The 16,192-nt window shown below is 56.1% G+C and overlaps 1 protein-coding gene across 7 annotated transcripts in view; it reads left to right on the top strand.

Annotated features, from left to right (window-relative positions):
* The window catches only part of LOC102152176, a 26,526-nt gene extending 10,334 nt beyond the window's left edge, over positions 1-16,192 (top strand). The window contains exons 1-9 of one of the 7 annotated variants that reach the window (XR_005365578.1): positions 3,815-3,829; positions 7,215-7,428; positions 7,843-7,988; positions 8,853-9,104; positions 10,743-10,883; positions 11,137-11,319; positions 12,119-12,227; positions 12,344-12,563; positions 15,820-16,175. Coding sequence is in view for 5 of the 7 variants with exons in the window: in XM_038550528.1 (XP_038406456.1) it covers positions 1,086-2,054 (969 nt within the window). In the remaining 2 variants the exon portion in view is untranslated. Of the gene's footprint in view, positions 1-748; positions 2,887-3,814; positions 3,830-7,214; positions 7,429-7,842; positions 8,277-8,852; positions 9,105-10,742; positions 10,884-11,136; positions 11,320-12,118; positions 12,228-12,343; positions 12,564-15,819 lie in introns of those variants that run through there. The other 6 variants (XR_005365577.1, XM_038550528.1, XM_038550530.1 and 3 more) reach the window with 6 other exon arrangements.

Below are 16,192 nucleotides of genomic sequence, written 5' to 3'. Positions count from 1 at the left end.
AATGAGCACATTTGGTGATGGGGTTAATCTAGCAACTGATTGTATATGCTTAGCACATAGAAAGCTCTCAGGAAACGGGAGCCCTGGTTCCGATGCCACTCGCTTGGAACGGGGCTGTTCCCTCCATTTGCCCCCCAGGGAAGCAGCGTGGGAATGAGGGAATGACCGTAGCTTTATCACAGACGAGAAACGGAGGCCCCAGAGAAGAAGTGACTTGCCTAAGGTCATCCTGCTGGTCATTGTTGGAGCAGAGTCAGAGGTGAACTTGAGTTTAGGACTCCCAGGACAGTGCTCAAGGGGAGGGAAAAACAAATAAGTCAGGAAGGCAGACCTCCCAAGTCCCGCCCACCCAGGGTGAGATCTTTTCTCATGTGGGATCTGGTGGGGCATGTGGGGGTGAGCGAGTGTGTCTGTATGATGTGTGATGTGTGTATGAGAGGGATGGGGTAGGGAGGAGGAGGGACACAGGTCTGTGTGCACGTGGACATCTGTGTGTGTCCTACACACAGGCCTGGGAGGGAGGGGATAAAAGTGTCCCTGGGCAGCCAGGAATGGCCACACTGGGGACACCCAGGGCCGGCCGCAGAGCAGTGGGCCCCGTGTGCCGGCGCCCCGGGGTTCCCCTCCCTGAAGACCACCGCAGGGTAGAGGATGCATCTCAGCCTCCACCCGTCATCTCCCCATCCACCCCCCACCTCCCCCAGCTCCTTCCTGTTTTGATGGAAGGAAAAAATTTCAGCTTTTTCCTTCTTTATTTTTCCAGACGGGTGACTCGCTCGGGAAAGGAATTCCCCCCTCCCCAAACCATCATAATACCTATATATCGATGCCATAGATCCAGGCCCATCCTGTTGTGCTGGGATAGTCACGGTTATTTTTGGGTGCTTTACGGGGGTGGTACCCCAGGGGAGGTGATGTGGGGGGGTGCTCAGCTGCCTTCTCCCAGTCCACATCCCCCCTCTCCCGGATTCCTCCCCACCCCCTCCCAGTCTTCCCTGCCTGAGTTCTGGGAGGAGGGAAGGAAGCCTGCTAGGCCAGGGTATAAATAACTCAGGTGGTTACTCAGCTCCTGAGAACATGATAACATGAGTCATGATGTGAAATCAAGAGGAGCAGAGAACAGCCTTGGGCCACCGCCCGGGGCAGGGCAGTGGGCCTCAAGGGAGAGGGGGTCTGGAACCCCGGGCGCTGGCAGTGGGCAGGGCCCAGAAGGACAGGGGAAGCCGCTGCCCCATGTGAGGCATCAGACACACCCCACCCTGGCTCAGATGCCAGGTTCTTACCTGGAGCTGTGGGCCAGGGGAGGGGGCCTGGGCTTCCTTGCCAAGGCCCTCCCTGAGCTGGGAAGAGGAAAGAGGGCAGGACCCCGAGTGAACATCATTGGTCCTCTCCCTGTGCCTGTCACAGGTCAGCGGGAAGATCAGGTCCATTGGAACCTGTCCCCTCCCCCATCTCCAAGGCAGATAGCCCAAGGAGTTCCCAGAGCCTCAGCACAACTTGCAGGAAGGACTTGCAGCACTCAAGGTGGGGGGAAAGCTTCCTTCTCCCTCCCGGGGTGGCTTGGAATCCAGGACAGTCCCCACCCCCTTTTGGCTGCCTGGCCACAGCGTGGGCATGAGGTGTGGGTGCAGAAACAGGACACCACCAGGGAGCCCTGGCCTAGCCCGAGTGAGGAGCCCAGGCTGCAAGGCGGGGCTGCTGGCCCCATCCTGGGCTCTGGCACTTGGGGTCAGAAGCCAGCCCCAGCCCCTGCCCACTCACCCGGGGAAGTCCTCCGCTTCAGGCTCGCCTCCAGAGCGGGCAGGCTCGGACCCTGGGTTGCCATGGCAACGGGTTCTGGAGCCTGCGCGAGCAGAGCCACCTTCTTCTCTGTCCCCCCTGCAGCCGCCTGGCCTCGCTGGGAGAGGGCCTTTGCCAGGGTGAGGGCCCACGGCACCTGTCCCGGTGAGAGGGCCATGGGCTCGGGCCCAGCTAAGGGCTGCCCACCCAGGCCGGGAATCGGGACATACACAGGGCATCTGGGTGGCCTTGGGCAGCTCGTTGCCTGGGTCTGAGCCTCAGGCCCCTGGCCTGGAAAATGGTAGACTAGGGAGGGGGGCTAATGGCTTCTCTTGGCTGTCCTGAGACAGTCACCCAGCTGAGCAGTTGCCACCCAAGAGCCCCCTTCCTCATCTACGAGGCATCTCTTTCCCATCTTGGGTCTTACTGCCCAGGGCAGCATCCCCAGAGTCTGCACCCACCCCACCTGACTCTGTCCCTAGGACCCTGGGCCTGGCTCACCCCACCCGCCCCCCACCCGCCACCTCTGCTTGCCCAGACAGCTTGGCATGGCTCAGACCCAGCCATTCAATGGACAGCCTGCCCTCTGGCCCCTCACAAACAATGGGGACTCCAGGAATATTGTCCCGCCTGAGCTGAATCAAACGCTCTAAATTTAGCCCATCTGATGCGTCCTCTGCTTCCTGCCCCTGCTGCCCTGCTTTCAAGGCGATGAGGTCACCCCGGAACTGCCTGCCCCAGCAGCCAGACCCAGGGGGTTTCCAGGTCCAAGGCTGCTCCCCTGCCCTTGGGGAACGGGGTGCCAGGGGACCAGGGGCCACGGGTCTTCCCTCCCTGCCTGCCCTGCCTCTCGGGCCTCTGGGCCCAGGGAAGAGTCCCTGTGAATTTTAGCCCCAATCTGGATGGGGACAAGCCAGGGAGGCAGGGGCAGGTGAGCTTCCGGGGGAGAAGCACATGTTGAAGATCCAAGGGCCTGGGGCACGAGGAAGACCCACGAGGGCTCTAGTGGTTCGCTGAGTGCTGGCTGCATGCCGGGCCCAGCGCCGGGTGAAGAGTGGACCTGCCCTCCCGGAGTGGACAGTACAGAGGAGGAAGGACAATCAGCAAGTGAGCAGTAAATGGCCAGGATCGTTTTCGAAGATTCGAACATGACATGTGTTATAAGGGAAATAAATCAGAGAGATACGATCACAAAACTGGGGTGGGGTGGATGGCCCTGATTCAGAGGAAGGGTCAGGGGAGGCCTCTCGGAGAGGTGACATTTGAGCTGGGCCTTGGATGACCAGAAAGAACTATTCGAAGAAGAGCTGGGTGGGGCTGAGGCCTCCAGGCCAGAGGAGGGGCAAGGGCGGACTCCTAGGAGAGAAGAGACTTGCTGAGTTTGGGGACGGAGTTTGGGGCCCGTCTGGAGGCCAGGATCCCCCCCCACCCCAGGAGGGAGAGGGGAGGGCAGGGGTCAGGAGGCAGAAGAAGCCAGGTAGCATTCCCCGAGCCGGAGATGCCCTCTCCGGGGTGACGAGCAGGGGAGCCGCTGCCTCACTCAGGTGGAACGGGGTCTGTGGGCTGCCGCGTGGAGAGGGATCAGGGAGCCCGGGGAGGGGACTGAAGCCACAGCACCTTGGGATAATAAACACTGTTTGCTGGAGGGCGCGTCAAGATCCTCCTGATTCGGCCCTCTCCTGAGCTTGGAGGCCCAGAGAGAGCGTGCTGTCTGCCCAAGGTCACACAGCAAGCGAATAATCTTTTATAGGAGGTAGGAAGGGGAGCTTGGCCAGCTGAGGAGGAAGTGTCTTTTCAAGAACCCGGTGTCTGAGCCCCTGCCCTCGGCCCAGGCTCCTGCTGGGGTGTGGGTGAGCAGGCCAGAGGGGCGGGCGGGGGGCTCTGTCTCTGGCCTGCTTCCTTTCACATCCTGTGGACAGGTGTTCCGACTCTGGCCCCTCCCACCCACAATCCTCCCCAACCGCAGCCCTCCCCCTGCGCTGCCAAGAATCCGAGGTTGGCAGGGAGTCGCGGGGGGCCTCTGGAATGTCGCTTTCCAGTGCCAGCACCGGTGTGCCAGCCTCGACAGAGGCCTGGGGGGCGGACAGGGATCACCGGATCTTGTCTGGAATGGGGAGGCTGGCAGTCCTGAGCCACTGGGAAAGGGCAGGGCCCTGCAGGTCGCATCCCAGGCGGTGGGGTGGCGGTGGGGCTGGGGGGGGGGGGGCATCCTGCAGTGGAACCCACTCGGGCTGCTCCAGCGACTTACCGACTTGACTTACTGTCTCTTCGGGAGTGGGGGAGTGGGGGAGCTGGTTCCCTAGCAACCGTGCCCCCCTCCATCACACTCTTCCCTCCAGCTACCCACACCCTCAGCGCCTCTGGGTTTATACTTGAACCCTGTTGGGGTGGGGGGAGGTGGTGCTCTATGTTGGAGATTCCAATTAACCCTTCAGACACTGAGTGCAAGGAAAACGCTTTGGGCTGAGGCTGCTCTCGGTTCAAATCCCACGTCGACAGTGACTGTCTTTCTGGGCCTCAGTTTCCTAACCGACAAAATGGAGATGATCCCCCTGTGCAAGGGCTTGGTGTAAGAATTTCTTTTTTTTTTTTTTTCTAAGATTTTATTTATTCATGAGGGACACAGAGAGAGAGTCTGAGGGAGAAGCAGGTTCCCTGCGGGGAGCCCAATATGGGACTCGATCCCAGGACCCTAGGATCATGCCCTGAGCCAAGGGCAGATGCTCAACCTCTGGGCCACTCAGGCTCCCCTGGTGTAAGAATTAAAGAGAGTGACACCAAATCAGGCCCCACCCCGGGCCCCTGGCACACTCCAGTGCTCCTCATCTGTTCATTGCCTCCCTCCTGAACCCCCTGGGAGAAATAGACTGCTTCTTGCCTCTGCTGGCCAGAAGGAGAGCCTGGAAATGGAGCCTGGGAGGAGGTGAAGCACTGGAGTGGCAAGGGACAGTGGGGCACCTGGTTGGGATCCTGACTCGGGAGTCACACAGACCTGGGTTTGAGCCCTAGCTCCTCCACTGGCCAGCTATGTGGCCTTGGACAAGTTTTAACCCTCTCTGAGCCTCGATTTTCTCATTTGCTTAATGGTAACAATAGCATCTTCTCCACCGGGGCTGTTGGGACACAGGTATTACTGTGTGTATTATCAGCCGGTGGGGGAAAGAGGGTGCTGTGGGGAGACTTATGTCTCCCCAGTGGTCCCAGGTTGTTGGAAGCTTCTGGCGAGGGCGATGGGCAGCCTTGAGTGGCTGGAGTGAGGGCAGGGCAGCCAGTACCCAGGTACCATCTGCCCACATCTCATTGCAGGAGCTGAGGTGTTGGTGATTCTCTGGGGACCCCCCACACTCCCAACTATGCTGGTGGTGGAGCTGGGCGAGGCCTCCTTTTCCAGCCAGATGCCCTTGAGGCCTGGGGCAGGGCCACCCCCTCCTCCCCTCTGCCAGCAGGCCCAGGCCAAGATGCCTTTATTTTTAAACCTGCGAACAATGCCTGGCCGGGCACAGCCTCCTACAGAGGACGGAGAGAGGGAGGATGGGCTGGGAGCTGTGCTTCCTGGGCCGACACTCCTCATCCCCAGACAGGTACCCTGCTTAGATTTCCCTCAACCCTGGCCTTGACCCTGCTCTCCCTGGAGTCGTGGAGGGAGCACCCAGATTCTAGGGTCCCGTCCTCTGGTTGGGACAAACCAGCCCCATCAAACAGGATTGGATGCGGCACATCTGCAGGGCCCGGTGTCAAGAGTGGCTTCAGAAGCCAGGACCTTCTGGTCCCTCGGGCTCCCCCTCTGCCTCCATAACTCCCCCAAACCCAGGCTGGATCTTCTGTCTCCTTTGGAAGGTTCCTCGTCCTTCCCAGTGATGCACTCCTGCCTTCTCACGACTCCTCTTGCTTGCTCACGGCTCTCCAGCAAATTCCTGAGTCTGTGTGGCAAGAGGGTGGTGCCCCTGGCAGTCCTGGAGGGCAGGGCGAGATCGAGAGCCCAGGAGGCAGGGACATGGGGTCTGGTCCTGCTTCTGCCATCAACCCCTGTGTGACCTTGAGTAAGACCCAACACTGTCCCGTCTCAGGATGGGAGAGGGCTTGGTAGACTCTCAGGTGCTATGCACACATGGGGCACAGGGTCTCCCGATGAGCAGGACACACTGAGAACGGGTGTCCCTGACATATGGGGGGTCTCTCTGGAGAGCCGCAAACACCAGACCCCAGAGCCAGATGGCCTGGCTTCAGATCTGGCTCTCCACTGTCAGGTGCAGATTTGAGGCAAGATAACTACCCTTCCCCCCAGGACCTCTGTTTCCCCATCGGTAAATTCCGGTCATGAGCCACGCCTGGGTGGCTTAGTGGTTGAGCATCTGCAATGGGCTCTGGGCGTGATCCTGGGGTCCTGGGATTGAGTCCCAAACCGGGCTCCCCACAGGGAGTCTGCTTCTCTCTCTGCCTGTGTCTCTGCCTCTCTCATGAATAATTAATTAAAATAAGTGCGGTCATGATCGTACCTGCCTCTTAGGGCTGTCTGGTAGAGACAGGATACATACATGAAGAGTGAGCACTGAGCACCAACCCCTACCACAAGTGCGGCAGAGCCAAGGTGTAACACGTGGGTGTGTGCACCAACGCGTGTGTGCCCCGCGAGCGTGCTCCCAAAGAATGTGGAAGCCACAGAATGTGATTGAAAGAGAACAGGCAGCAAAGTCGGGCTGTGGGCTCCCACCCGCAGGCGAGCCCAGTGTTTGCGTGTGCTCACCGATGTCCGAGGGGAATGTGTGTGCCCAAGCCTGTGTGTGCCGAGGATGTGCTCATGAGGACCTGAAAGAGCTTATGTCCCCTTGTCTGGCCGTTGAGGTGGCAGCACAGGGGCACATGTCTCGTCCCGCTGTCCTCCCCTGGTGAGACAGGAAGCACAGCCCATCAGGTTACCCCCTTCTCCCAGAGACCGGCCCCCACCAGGGCTGCTGGAGACCAGACTCCAAGGGAGACCTCTGGGAGGTGTTGGTGGAGAGGGGACAGGTGGCTGATGGCCTGCAAATGAGCTCAGGCCCTCCTGGCTCCCAGGCTGTTCTGATTCTCCCCTGGCATCACTGCTGGCAACATATCCCATAGTTATGACCCATGTGCCCCCCCCCCCCCCGTGAAGACAGGGATTTTGTCTGCTTTGCCCACAGCTTTGTGGCCCAGTGCCTAAAACAGTGCCAGGCACACAGCAGGGGCTCGACAAGCACTTGAATAGATGAGGAACCGGGAAAGGTTTTGTTGTTGTTGTTGTTGTTGTCATTGTCAACTTAGCAAGGTATAAAAGTCAGCGGGAGACAGACCTCAAACATACAGCCATGTAACCACCCCCTCAAGCAGGACAAAGGACATGTTCTTTGCCCTAAAAGTTCCTTGGTGCCCCTTGCGCTTGCCTTGGTGATCACCGACCCAACTTCTGGTTCTAGAACGCTGCCCTTCCTAGAATTCCACACCTGCATCTGGAATGACTCTGCTGCCCCGTGGACCCTGGAGAAGGAGGCCCGAGGAGGATCAGGGGACCCAGCAGGGTGGAGGTGACCATGACAGGCCTGGCCTGAGAGAGGTCAAGGGGGGCCATCCTGATCCCTGGCTTTGAGAAGAATTCTTAGCCCCAAGGAGCGTCTGGCTGTGGCAGACAAGGTGAGGTGTCCTGTGGGAGCTGCTGGGCCAGAGGCCGAGATGCCCCTCACAGCCTGGTTGGGAGAAGGATGCGCTCACAGGCACCAAGCACATGGGTGCGCACACACGAGCAAACCTGTACAGACACACACACGAGGAGGGCAGCCCGGGCCCAGGCAGGTGGCAGGTGGTTGACAGACCGCCACCTTCTCTGTGGAAGAGAACCCCCGGGGCTGCAGAGAGCGTAGCAAATGTGGGCAGGGGCAGCTCAGTTCCCCTGGCCCGTCCCTGGGAGATGCGTGGCTCGTGTGGAATCCCAACCTTGTGATGTAGCCGGTATCTGCTCCCCCTTATGGATGAGGAAACGGAGGCGTGAAGGGGCTGAGCCATTTGTTCTCGTCACCCAGTGACAGCACTCAGATTCTGCTTTTTCAGTCTGTGACAGGTTGCGTTTTCCAGAGAGAACCACAGCGTCTCCCATCCCACACACTCTTACGGCGGCGCAACACCGATGCTCCTCTTCTTTTGGATCTGGATAGACTTGCATTTGCAGAAGCGATGCTCTGTGGCTTCCAAGCTAGGTCAGAAAATGCAACGTAGCTTCTGCTTGGTTCTCTTGGGACCCTCATCATGGGAGCTCTGGGCCGCCATGCTCTGGGGAAGCCCAATAAGCCCACAGCCCAAATGGAGAGGCTGTACTGAAGGAGGGGAAAGACACCCAGCCAGCACACACCGCCCCCGCCTTGCCCTTCCGGCTCTCACCACTGGCTACAAACGCACGTGAGACCCCAAGCCAGACCGTGAGCCCAGCCCAAATTCCTGAGCTGCAGAAACCACGAGAAATAATGAAATGATTTGGATTGTTTTAAGGTGCTATGTTTGGGGTTTGTTTGTTACGCAGCAGCAGTAGCTCATTGGAACACAACCCATGGAGAATCCTGTTGGGTGGAGGTTCAAAATAATCCAGGTCCAACGGCTTCTCACACCTCCACAAACCACCCTAATCCGGGCTGCTGTGATCTCTTGCCTGGATGCCTGCAGTGCCTTTGGCTCAGGACGTGATCCCGGGGTCCTGGGATGGAGTCCCGCATCGGGCTCCCCTCAGGGAGCCTGCTTCTCCCTCTACCTGTGTCTCTGCCTCTCTCTGTGTCTCTCATGGATAAATAAATAAAATCTTAAAAAAAAGGGGGAGGGGGCTGCCCTCCCGCCCATTCAGGGTACCTCCCTATGCTCTAAACAGGGGAAACTGAGGCCCAGAGAAGGTAAAGCATTTGTTGGAAGCTAACCAGTCATTCACATATTCAACAGATGTAAAAGCTTTATAGCATCCAAGCTTTGCAGAGTCTTTGAACTTGAAGGCCCAGCACCCCTCACGTGCATAGCCATTCCCAGGCACATGTAAGGTCCATATTTTATTTTCCTAATCATGTATGTTTTCCTTAAAGGTCCCAAGATGAATTCAGCTTCAGGCCTCACCAACCCAGGAATGGCCCCTGCCCACAGGATTTTCAGAATTAAATAAACTACTGCCACAGAGTGGTGCCTAGTACCTAGTGAGTGCTCAGTGCCATGTTGTTGAGGCCCCATTGTGCCCCGGGCGCTGTCCCCAGGAGCTGGGGATTCAGTGATGAGCCAGATCAACCAAGCCCCTGTCCTCTTCAGCTTATGTCCTGAGATGGGGAATAGATGGTGAATAGGTAAACAAGCGGGCATGAAATGGCACATAGGGATAAGGGCAATAATGAACGAGTGGTGTTGGGGGAGGGAAGATGGATGGGGAGGGGGCAATGTAGTTTAGAAGTGTCAGGAGACTTCTCTGAGGAGGTACCATTTGAAGAGGCAAATGATTAAAAGAAGAGAGTCATATCAGACAGAGGGAATAGCAGGTACAAAGGGCCTGTGGCAGGAAGGAGCTGGATACATTCGAGAAACAAAGCCAGTGAGGAAGTGAGTGAGGAAGAGAACAGGGAGATGAGGTCAGAGAACCCCAGAGGTGAGGTCTGCTTCCCTCTCCCCCTTCCTGCCTCTGAGTAAGGAGCACTTGCAGAGCTGCCCCCCAGGCCACCACAGGGGTGCTGCTCTGCCATTGTTACTCCTGCCTTGTGACCTCAGCCCCACCCAGCCCGGCCCCAACCCCCACTTCCCCTTCCAGTTGTGACCCAAGAAGTCAGGAACCACATCCTTTCCTAAACTGGGTCCCCCCTCCCTGCACCCCTTCTAGGGGGTGGGGCTCAGACTCCCAGCGTTGGACTCTCAGTCTCTGGCTGACTCCTTTGGGCTCCCCATTTGCCTTCCCCCTCCACCACCCACCACTAGCCCCAGTAGTGTCAGACCCTAGCAGCCTCCTCTCCTTCCCCTTCACCAACCTCCCAGAAGCCATGGGGTTTCCTCCCCTGCGAATGCATCAGCCGTTCCCTAAACTCAGAACACCCTTTCTTCCCTCCTCCCTCTGACCAAATCTCAGCTGTTCCCTCCTCCTGGAAGTCCCTGCGTTATGAGCAGCAGATGGGTCTTGCTCATCTCTATCCCCCAGGGCCAGGCAGAGGCCTTTGCACCCAGAAGGATCTCAGTGGATGGGCGAATGAATGAAGAATTAGTTGGATCCAATCAGCCCATTGTCCACCGGCCTGTGTGGCAAACACCCTGCTGGGCCCAGAAGCTGGGGATGACACAGCCACTCGCATCCCTGTGCAAAGAGCTCTTTCCCCAAGTCCAGGAGTCTGAAGCAGGTCTGGGCTCTGCACTAATTTGCTGTGTGACCTTGGGAAGCCACTGACCTGTGCTGAGCTTCTCATTTGGCAAAACAGCATCTGGAAGAGGCTAAATGATCTCAGAGCATCATGGTCACAAGTGTGGACTCGGGCCAGATGGCCTGGGCTCAAATCCTGGTCCTGCCACCTTGCCAACTGTGTGACCTTGGGTGAGATTTTTAACCTCTCTGAGCCTCCGATCCCCCATCTGTAAGTGCTGCAGAGCATTAGGGCCCATCTCACAAAACAGTTGTGAAGATTCATGTTTGCAATGACTCCGTGGAAAGCCCAGCCTGGGGGACGTAACCGTATGGCTAATTAGATCATAATTAGGTCTGAGGTCTGCGATGTGCATCTTATGGGGACATGACCGGTTCATGTGAACACATCTACTATGCATCAGAGCAGAAGGCCGGGAATGTCCAGGTCTGAGGTTTGGAGGGTCCTTGAGGCACCAGCACAGGGCAGCTGTCACCCCCAGGCTGGGAGAGTGGTGTGCACTCCTCCAGGCTGCGTGCACACGGGGGCTCTTTCCGGTGTACACACTACCTGCCCTGAAGCAGCTCACCCTTCCCCCAATGCCAGACCCTCTCAGGAGTCAAATGCAACAGAGGAGGCCGAGGGAAACTGAGGACAATCCCATCACGGCCGACTGAGCTTCCGGAGACCAGCCAGTGAATGTCCTTCCACCCCCCACTCTCCTGGGAAATGATGACAAGGAATGAGGTCAGAGGTCACCCATGGGACATTCTGGGGACCCCAGGCTATCAGGAGCTGCCTCTCAGACTACAGGGTCCCTGCTTCTAAGGCCTGGGTTCAAGAGAGAGTTCAAGGAATTTTAGCGCTGAGTCCAGAGCCCATGACAGAGGAAGCTGAGGCCAGGAGTGCTGAGTGACTCGCCCAAGGTCACACAGCTGTGGGGGGAAGGGCTGGGACCAGATCTCAGGCCTCTAACCACCTGCCCCCCAAACCTCCGCAGTGCTTCTCCCCCGCTTGGTGATACATTTCTGGAAATCACCCCAGTTCTACTTTCCAAAATGAGTCAGGAACATCTGTACCTCTGGGGGCTGCAAAGACTCCCTGGGGCTCCCTGGCAAGAATGCTGACAACTTTCTGAGGGGTCTGAAAGCAGAACTGGCCTTCCCAGGAATTGAGAAGAAAGGTATCATTTCTGTTCATTTGGTGAGAATTCCAGAAAGCCTTACAGGGCCCTGATGTCCTGTTCTTGCCCCACTCATGTGATATAGGGGACCAGGCCCTATTTGACAGGGGATGCCATTGAGGTGCCAAAGGGTGGAGAGATTTGCCCAGGGTCACACAGGCGGCCCTGGTTCTGACACTCAGGCTGCTAACTCCAAGCCCAGAAGCTTCCCTGACACCCAGGAGGCGAGTCTGACCTTCCTTGTCAGAGGCCTGGGCGGATCTTAGACAGCATCGACTCCCACCCCTGAGCTCTGAATTCTTTCTCATTTTTAATGCCCTTACTATAAAAGCAACAATACATGTTCACTTGCGAAAATCTGAAAAATGCAGAAAAGTCAAAATAAGGAAGAAAAATCACCACCCACAGCCCCGCCACCCAGAGACAATCATTGTTAAGGTTTGATGTATTTCCTTCTATAGTTTTTTGTTTGGGGACTTTTTTTAAACATGGCTGAGATCATACAGTATATTAAAAGAAGAAAAAAAACAAAACGGTAGTATCCTGCCCTTTTGACTTGCCATTATAGCGTGGGCACTCCTCTGGCTAGTTGGCCCTCTCTCTCTCACCTCGTTTCTGTTTCCTCTTGTGTGAACTTCATTTTTATTGGCCGCCTAATATTTTGTCCAGTGGAAGTTCCATAGTTTATTTAGCCATTCCCTTATTGTTGGACATCTCTGTGATTTCCAGTTTTTCAACATTATCAATCATGTATTTTGGGAGATCTTTGCACAGGAAGTTTTTCTTTTTCCATATTTAGGGATCTCTCCTTGGCTGGAATGGAATTACTGGGTCAGTGAGTCACACACGTTTCTGGCACACTTGGTCAAAGTGCTTGCCAAAGGACCCGAGCTGTGCCCCCTCTCCAGGTGAGCAAAGAGAGGCCCCAAGAGCTGGGCCCAGTCACTGAGCCCCCCAGTGAGATCCACCATCCTTCCTCTCTATATCATCTACCCCTCTAATCATGCCCTTGTTCATTCCACAGATAATGGGCACCCACTGTGTGCCAGGGGGCAGGCGAAGTTACTGGAGATGGATCCCTCAATGAACAAAACAGACAAAACCCCCTCCCCTCAAGACCACTCCTCCCAAAGAGGGAGAGAAGGAGCAAGCTGGAGGACACTGTGTTCTCCTTTGCCTCTGCCCTGGGCTGTATGCAAATCCAGGCACTTATTTGCATATCCTTGATTTGCATACCTGAGCAGGTAAGAAAGCAGAGGGGGGTGCCGTCTGGCAGCCCCACCAGCCCTGTTTTCCTTGATTCCCCCACCCCCAGTCATTTTCTAGAATTTGGCCTTCCCTTAAAATTTGGGAGATTTCACAAGTCTGGATTTCTGGCATCTCCTGAACCCTCTGCAGACCTGGCCAGTTCCCAGATGGTCCCCAGGGCCACAGCTCAGCCTAGGGACGCCCACTACCCGGCTCCCACCTGGCCACCCCACTCCGTACTAATCTCAGTGCCTTGGCCATGCTTCCCGCACACACTCAGTCCATGAACCTTTTGTGATGTGAGTCTGGCCGGAAGGAGTCAGCAATAAGACCAACGACCGTGGTGACACTGAGACGAGTAACAAGAAGTGACTTGGGCCAGGTGACAGTGGCAAGTGACAGAGGCAGATCTGAGCAGGGCAGCTAGGCTCCTGAGTCGGGGGCCTTAACCACACGTGCCTGACAGTCCAGTGGGGTAGACAGGTACAAAAAGGCGCCCCCGCAGGTGAACAGACAGCCCTGCCAGAGGTAATTCAGGCCCCCCACCGCACCCCCATTCCCACCCCACCCCCACCCGAGGAAAGCACCCCCAGGCTTAAGCAGCCCTGAGAAAATACAGCTGGGAGCTGGAAGTGAAAAGTCAAGCTAGAGATTTTCCATTCTTTGTGGGTTTTTTGTTTTTTGTTTTGGGATTTTGTTGTTGTTTTTTTAGATGTATTTTTTTAAAGATTTTGTTTATTCACGAGAGGCAGAGAGAGAGAGAGAGAGAGAGAGGCAGAGACACCGGCAGAGGGAGAAGCAGGCTCCATACAGGTTGCCGACGTGGGACTCGATCCCAGGACTCCAGGATCATGCTCCGGGCTGAAGGCAGGTGCTAAACCACTGAGCCACCCAGGGATCCGATTGTTTTAGATTTTATTTATTTATTCATGAGAGACACAGAGAAAGAGACAGAGACACAGGCAGAGGGAGAAGCAGTCTCCATGCAGGGAGCCTAATGCGGGACTTGATCCCAGGACCCCAGGATCACACCTGAGCCGAAAGCAGGTGCTCAACCACTGAGCCACCCAGGCTCCCCTGTTTGGGGACTTTTTGTTGTTTTTGTAAAGTAGGCTCCACGCCCAGCATGGAGCTCAGTGCAAGCCTTGAACTCACAACCCTGAGATCCAGACCCGAGCTGAGATCAAGAGTCAGACACTTAACCAACTGAGCCACCCAGGCGCCCCTCCGTTTCTTTCGACCTGGGCTTGCCCTTCCCAGAATGCCCTCTCCCCCTTCCTTTACCTGCTTATGCTCACTCTCGCTCCACTGAGATGCTACCCCTTTCCGAGAAGCCCTCCCTAACCCGGGGGACAGTCTGCAGCCCTGGTCCAGGCGGGGAGATGGGGAGACTAGAGCACCAGCAACACCCATGTTCTCAACTCCCACAGGAAGACCATCACTCCCCAAGCCCGATCCCTAATCCAGTCCCACCCTTCTGCTGCTGGGGGTCGGTAAGATGGGAAGGGCAGAAAGAGGGAGTGAGCCCTGATACAGGACAGTGGGTGTGGCTGCTGGTCTTGGGGGGCCCAGCAGTCTGACTCCCGGGCATGTATCCCAGCTGAATGCTCACAGGCTGGGTGACCTTAACCTCTCTCTGCCTCGTCTTCCTTGCCTCCAGAACATACAGGAGCAGACCCGGCCTGGATGCCCCAATAAGCATCGCTGTGGATGAACAGGGGAGCACCTGCCCATGGGGTCGTAGGCTCGCAGAACCCTGGGAGCCCAGGGGAGCCCCTGCCCACTCTCACGTTACAGCAAAGAAAACCACTGAGCCCAGAGAGAGAGGAGGCCAGGCCTTAAGCCAGAACCCCTTACCCCCGCCCCAGTTGCTGACACCAGCTGCCCTGGGTCCAGGGTCCACCTCTACCCCTCCCAGAAAATGTTTCTCATAAGGAAAACTCGGTGCACAGCCCACACCCCAGCTCCTTGTCAAAGGACCGGCTTGTGTCTTCTGTCCTGGGCCCAGCCAGAGCCTGCTCCCTGGGCCTTCATCTTTCTGGGAAGGAACTTCCTCCCAAGACCGCCTCCCCTGGCCATCAAGGGAGGGGGTGGCTTCCTGGCCTGAACAATGGGGCTGGGATGTCCCTTGGCTTCTGCCATGTGGGGGTGCTGGGACATCTGAAGATGCCATTCCCATTTGGGAGCATGGAGAATGTGGACCTGAGGGCAGGAGAGGGGCCCAGGCCCCAGCAGCAGCTTTGGAGAACACTCTCCAGCATTTTCCTTGTCCCCGCCTCACTGGGTCTCAGTTTCCTTGCCTGTAAGATGGAGAATGATGAGAACATCTAGCTTATAGGGTATGAAGTTAACCAAATCCTCTGTGCAAAGGGCTTATCACGGACAGCCTAGGGTCAGAATTTGCACACAAGGTGAAGCTGGGTGGTGAGGGCATTGGCTAAACACACACACAGTAGCCACTTGCCCAGCTGAGAGTCCCACTTCCAGCTGTGTGGCCTTGGGGAAGTTACTTAACCTCCCTGTGTCTTAGTTTCTTCATCTAAAATGGGAGTAATAGGGACACCTGAGTGGCTCAGTGGTTGAGTGTCTGTCTGGCTCAGGTCATGATCCCGGGGTCCTAGGATCGAGTCCCGCATAGAGCTCCCTGCATGGAGCCTGCTTCTCCCTCTGCCTGTGTCTCTGCCTCTCTCTGTGTGTCTCTCATGAATAAATAAATAAAATCTTTAAAAAAATAAATAATAAAATGAGAGCAGTAATAGTCCTTCAGCAGAGGGGTTTCTGAAAATTAACTGAGTTACTGCATGTAAAGTGCTTAAAGAAGGCCGTCAGAGACGCCTGCGTGGCTCAGCGGTTGAGCATCTGTCTGCCTTTGGCTCAGGGTGTGATCCCGGGGACTTAACACAATTTTTTTTACCTTCCACTTTGGAGATCCAGATGGTGGCAGGGTTGTGTCCCTTCTGGAGGATCTAGGGGACAGTCTGTTCCCCTGCCTCTTTCAGATCCTAGAGACCCCTGCATTCCTTGGCTTGTGGCCCCTTCCTCCATCTTCAGAGCCGGCAACGTGGCAGGTTCCGACCTCCTTCTGATCTCTGTTTCTGTTGTCACCTCTCTCTGACTTTGGCCCTCTTCCCTCCCTCCTATTTTTTTCTACCTTTTTATTTAGAACTCATTTTAGGGGGGAAAAAAAAAGAACTCATTTTAGGCTTATAGAAGTCATAAGGATGACTCAGCTCCCACGTGCTCTCCACCCAGATTCTCCTACTATTAACATCCAACACGACTGGGCTGCATTTACCAGATTGAAGACATTCACAGGGATACAACCTTGCAAACCACAGTCTTTATTCCGATGTCACCAGCTCTGTCACCGATGTCCTTTCCCTGTTTCAGAAGCCGTCTAGGCTCCCCATGGCATCTGGCCTTCAGGTCACCTCAGTCTTTCCCGACCTTGACACTTGAGGATGCTACTTGGCTGTTTTATAGAATGGCTCTGTTTTGTTTTTTGGAACAGCTTTATTGAGATACCATACAGATACCGCTGTACAATTCCTCACGTTTAAAGTGTGCAAGTCACCGATGTGGGGTTTAAGGCATTGTTAAACTTCTCAAATTGTAATAAACTATA

Source organism: Canis lupus, chromosome 10 (assembly GCF_011100685.1).
Source record: "Canis lupus familiaris isolate Mischka breed German Shepherd chromosome 10, alternate assembly UU_Cfam_GSD_1.0, whole genome shotgun sequence".
Lineage (NCBI taxonomy): Eukaryota > Metazoa > Chordata > Mammalia > Carnivora > Canidae > Canis > Canis lupus.
This window is presented reverse-complemented; position numbering and strand designations above follow the sequence as displayed.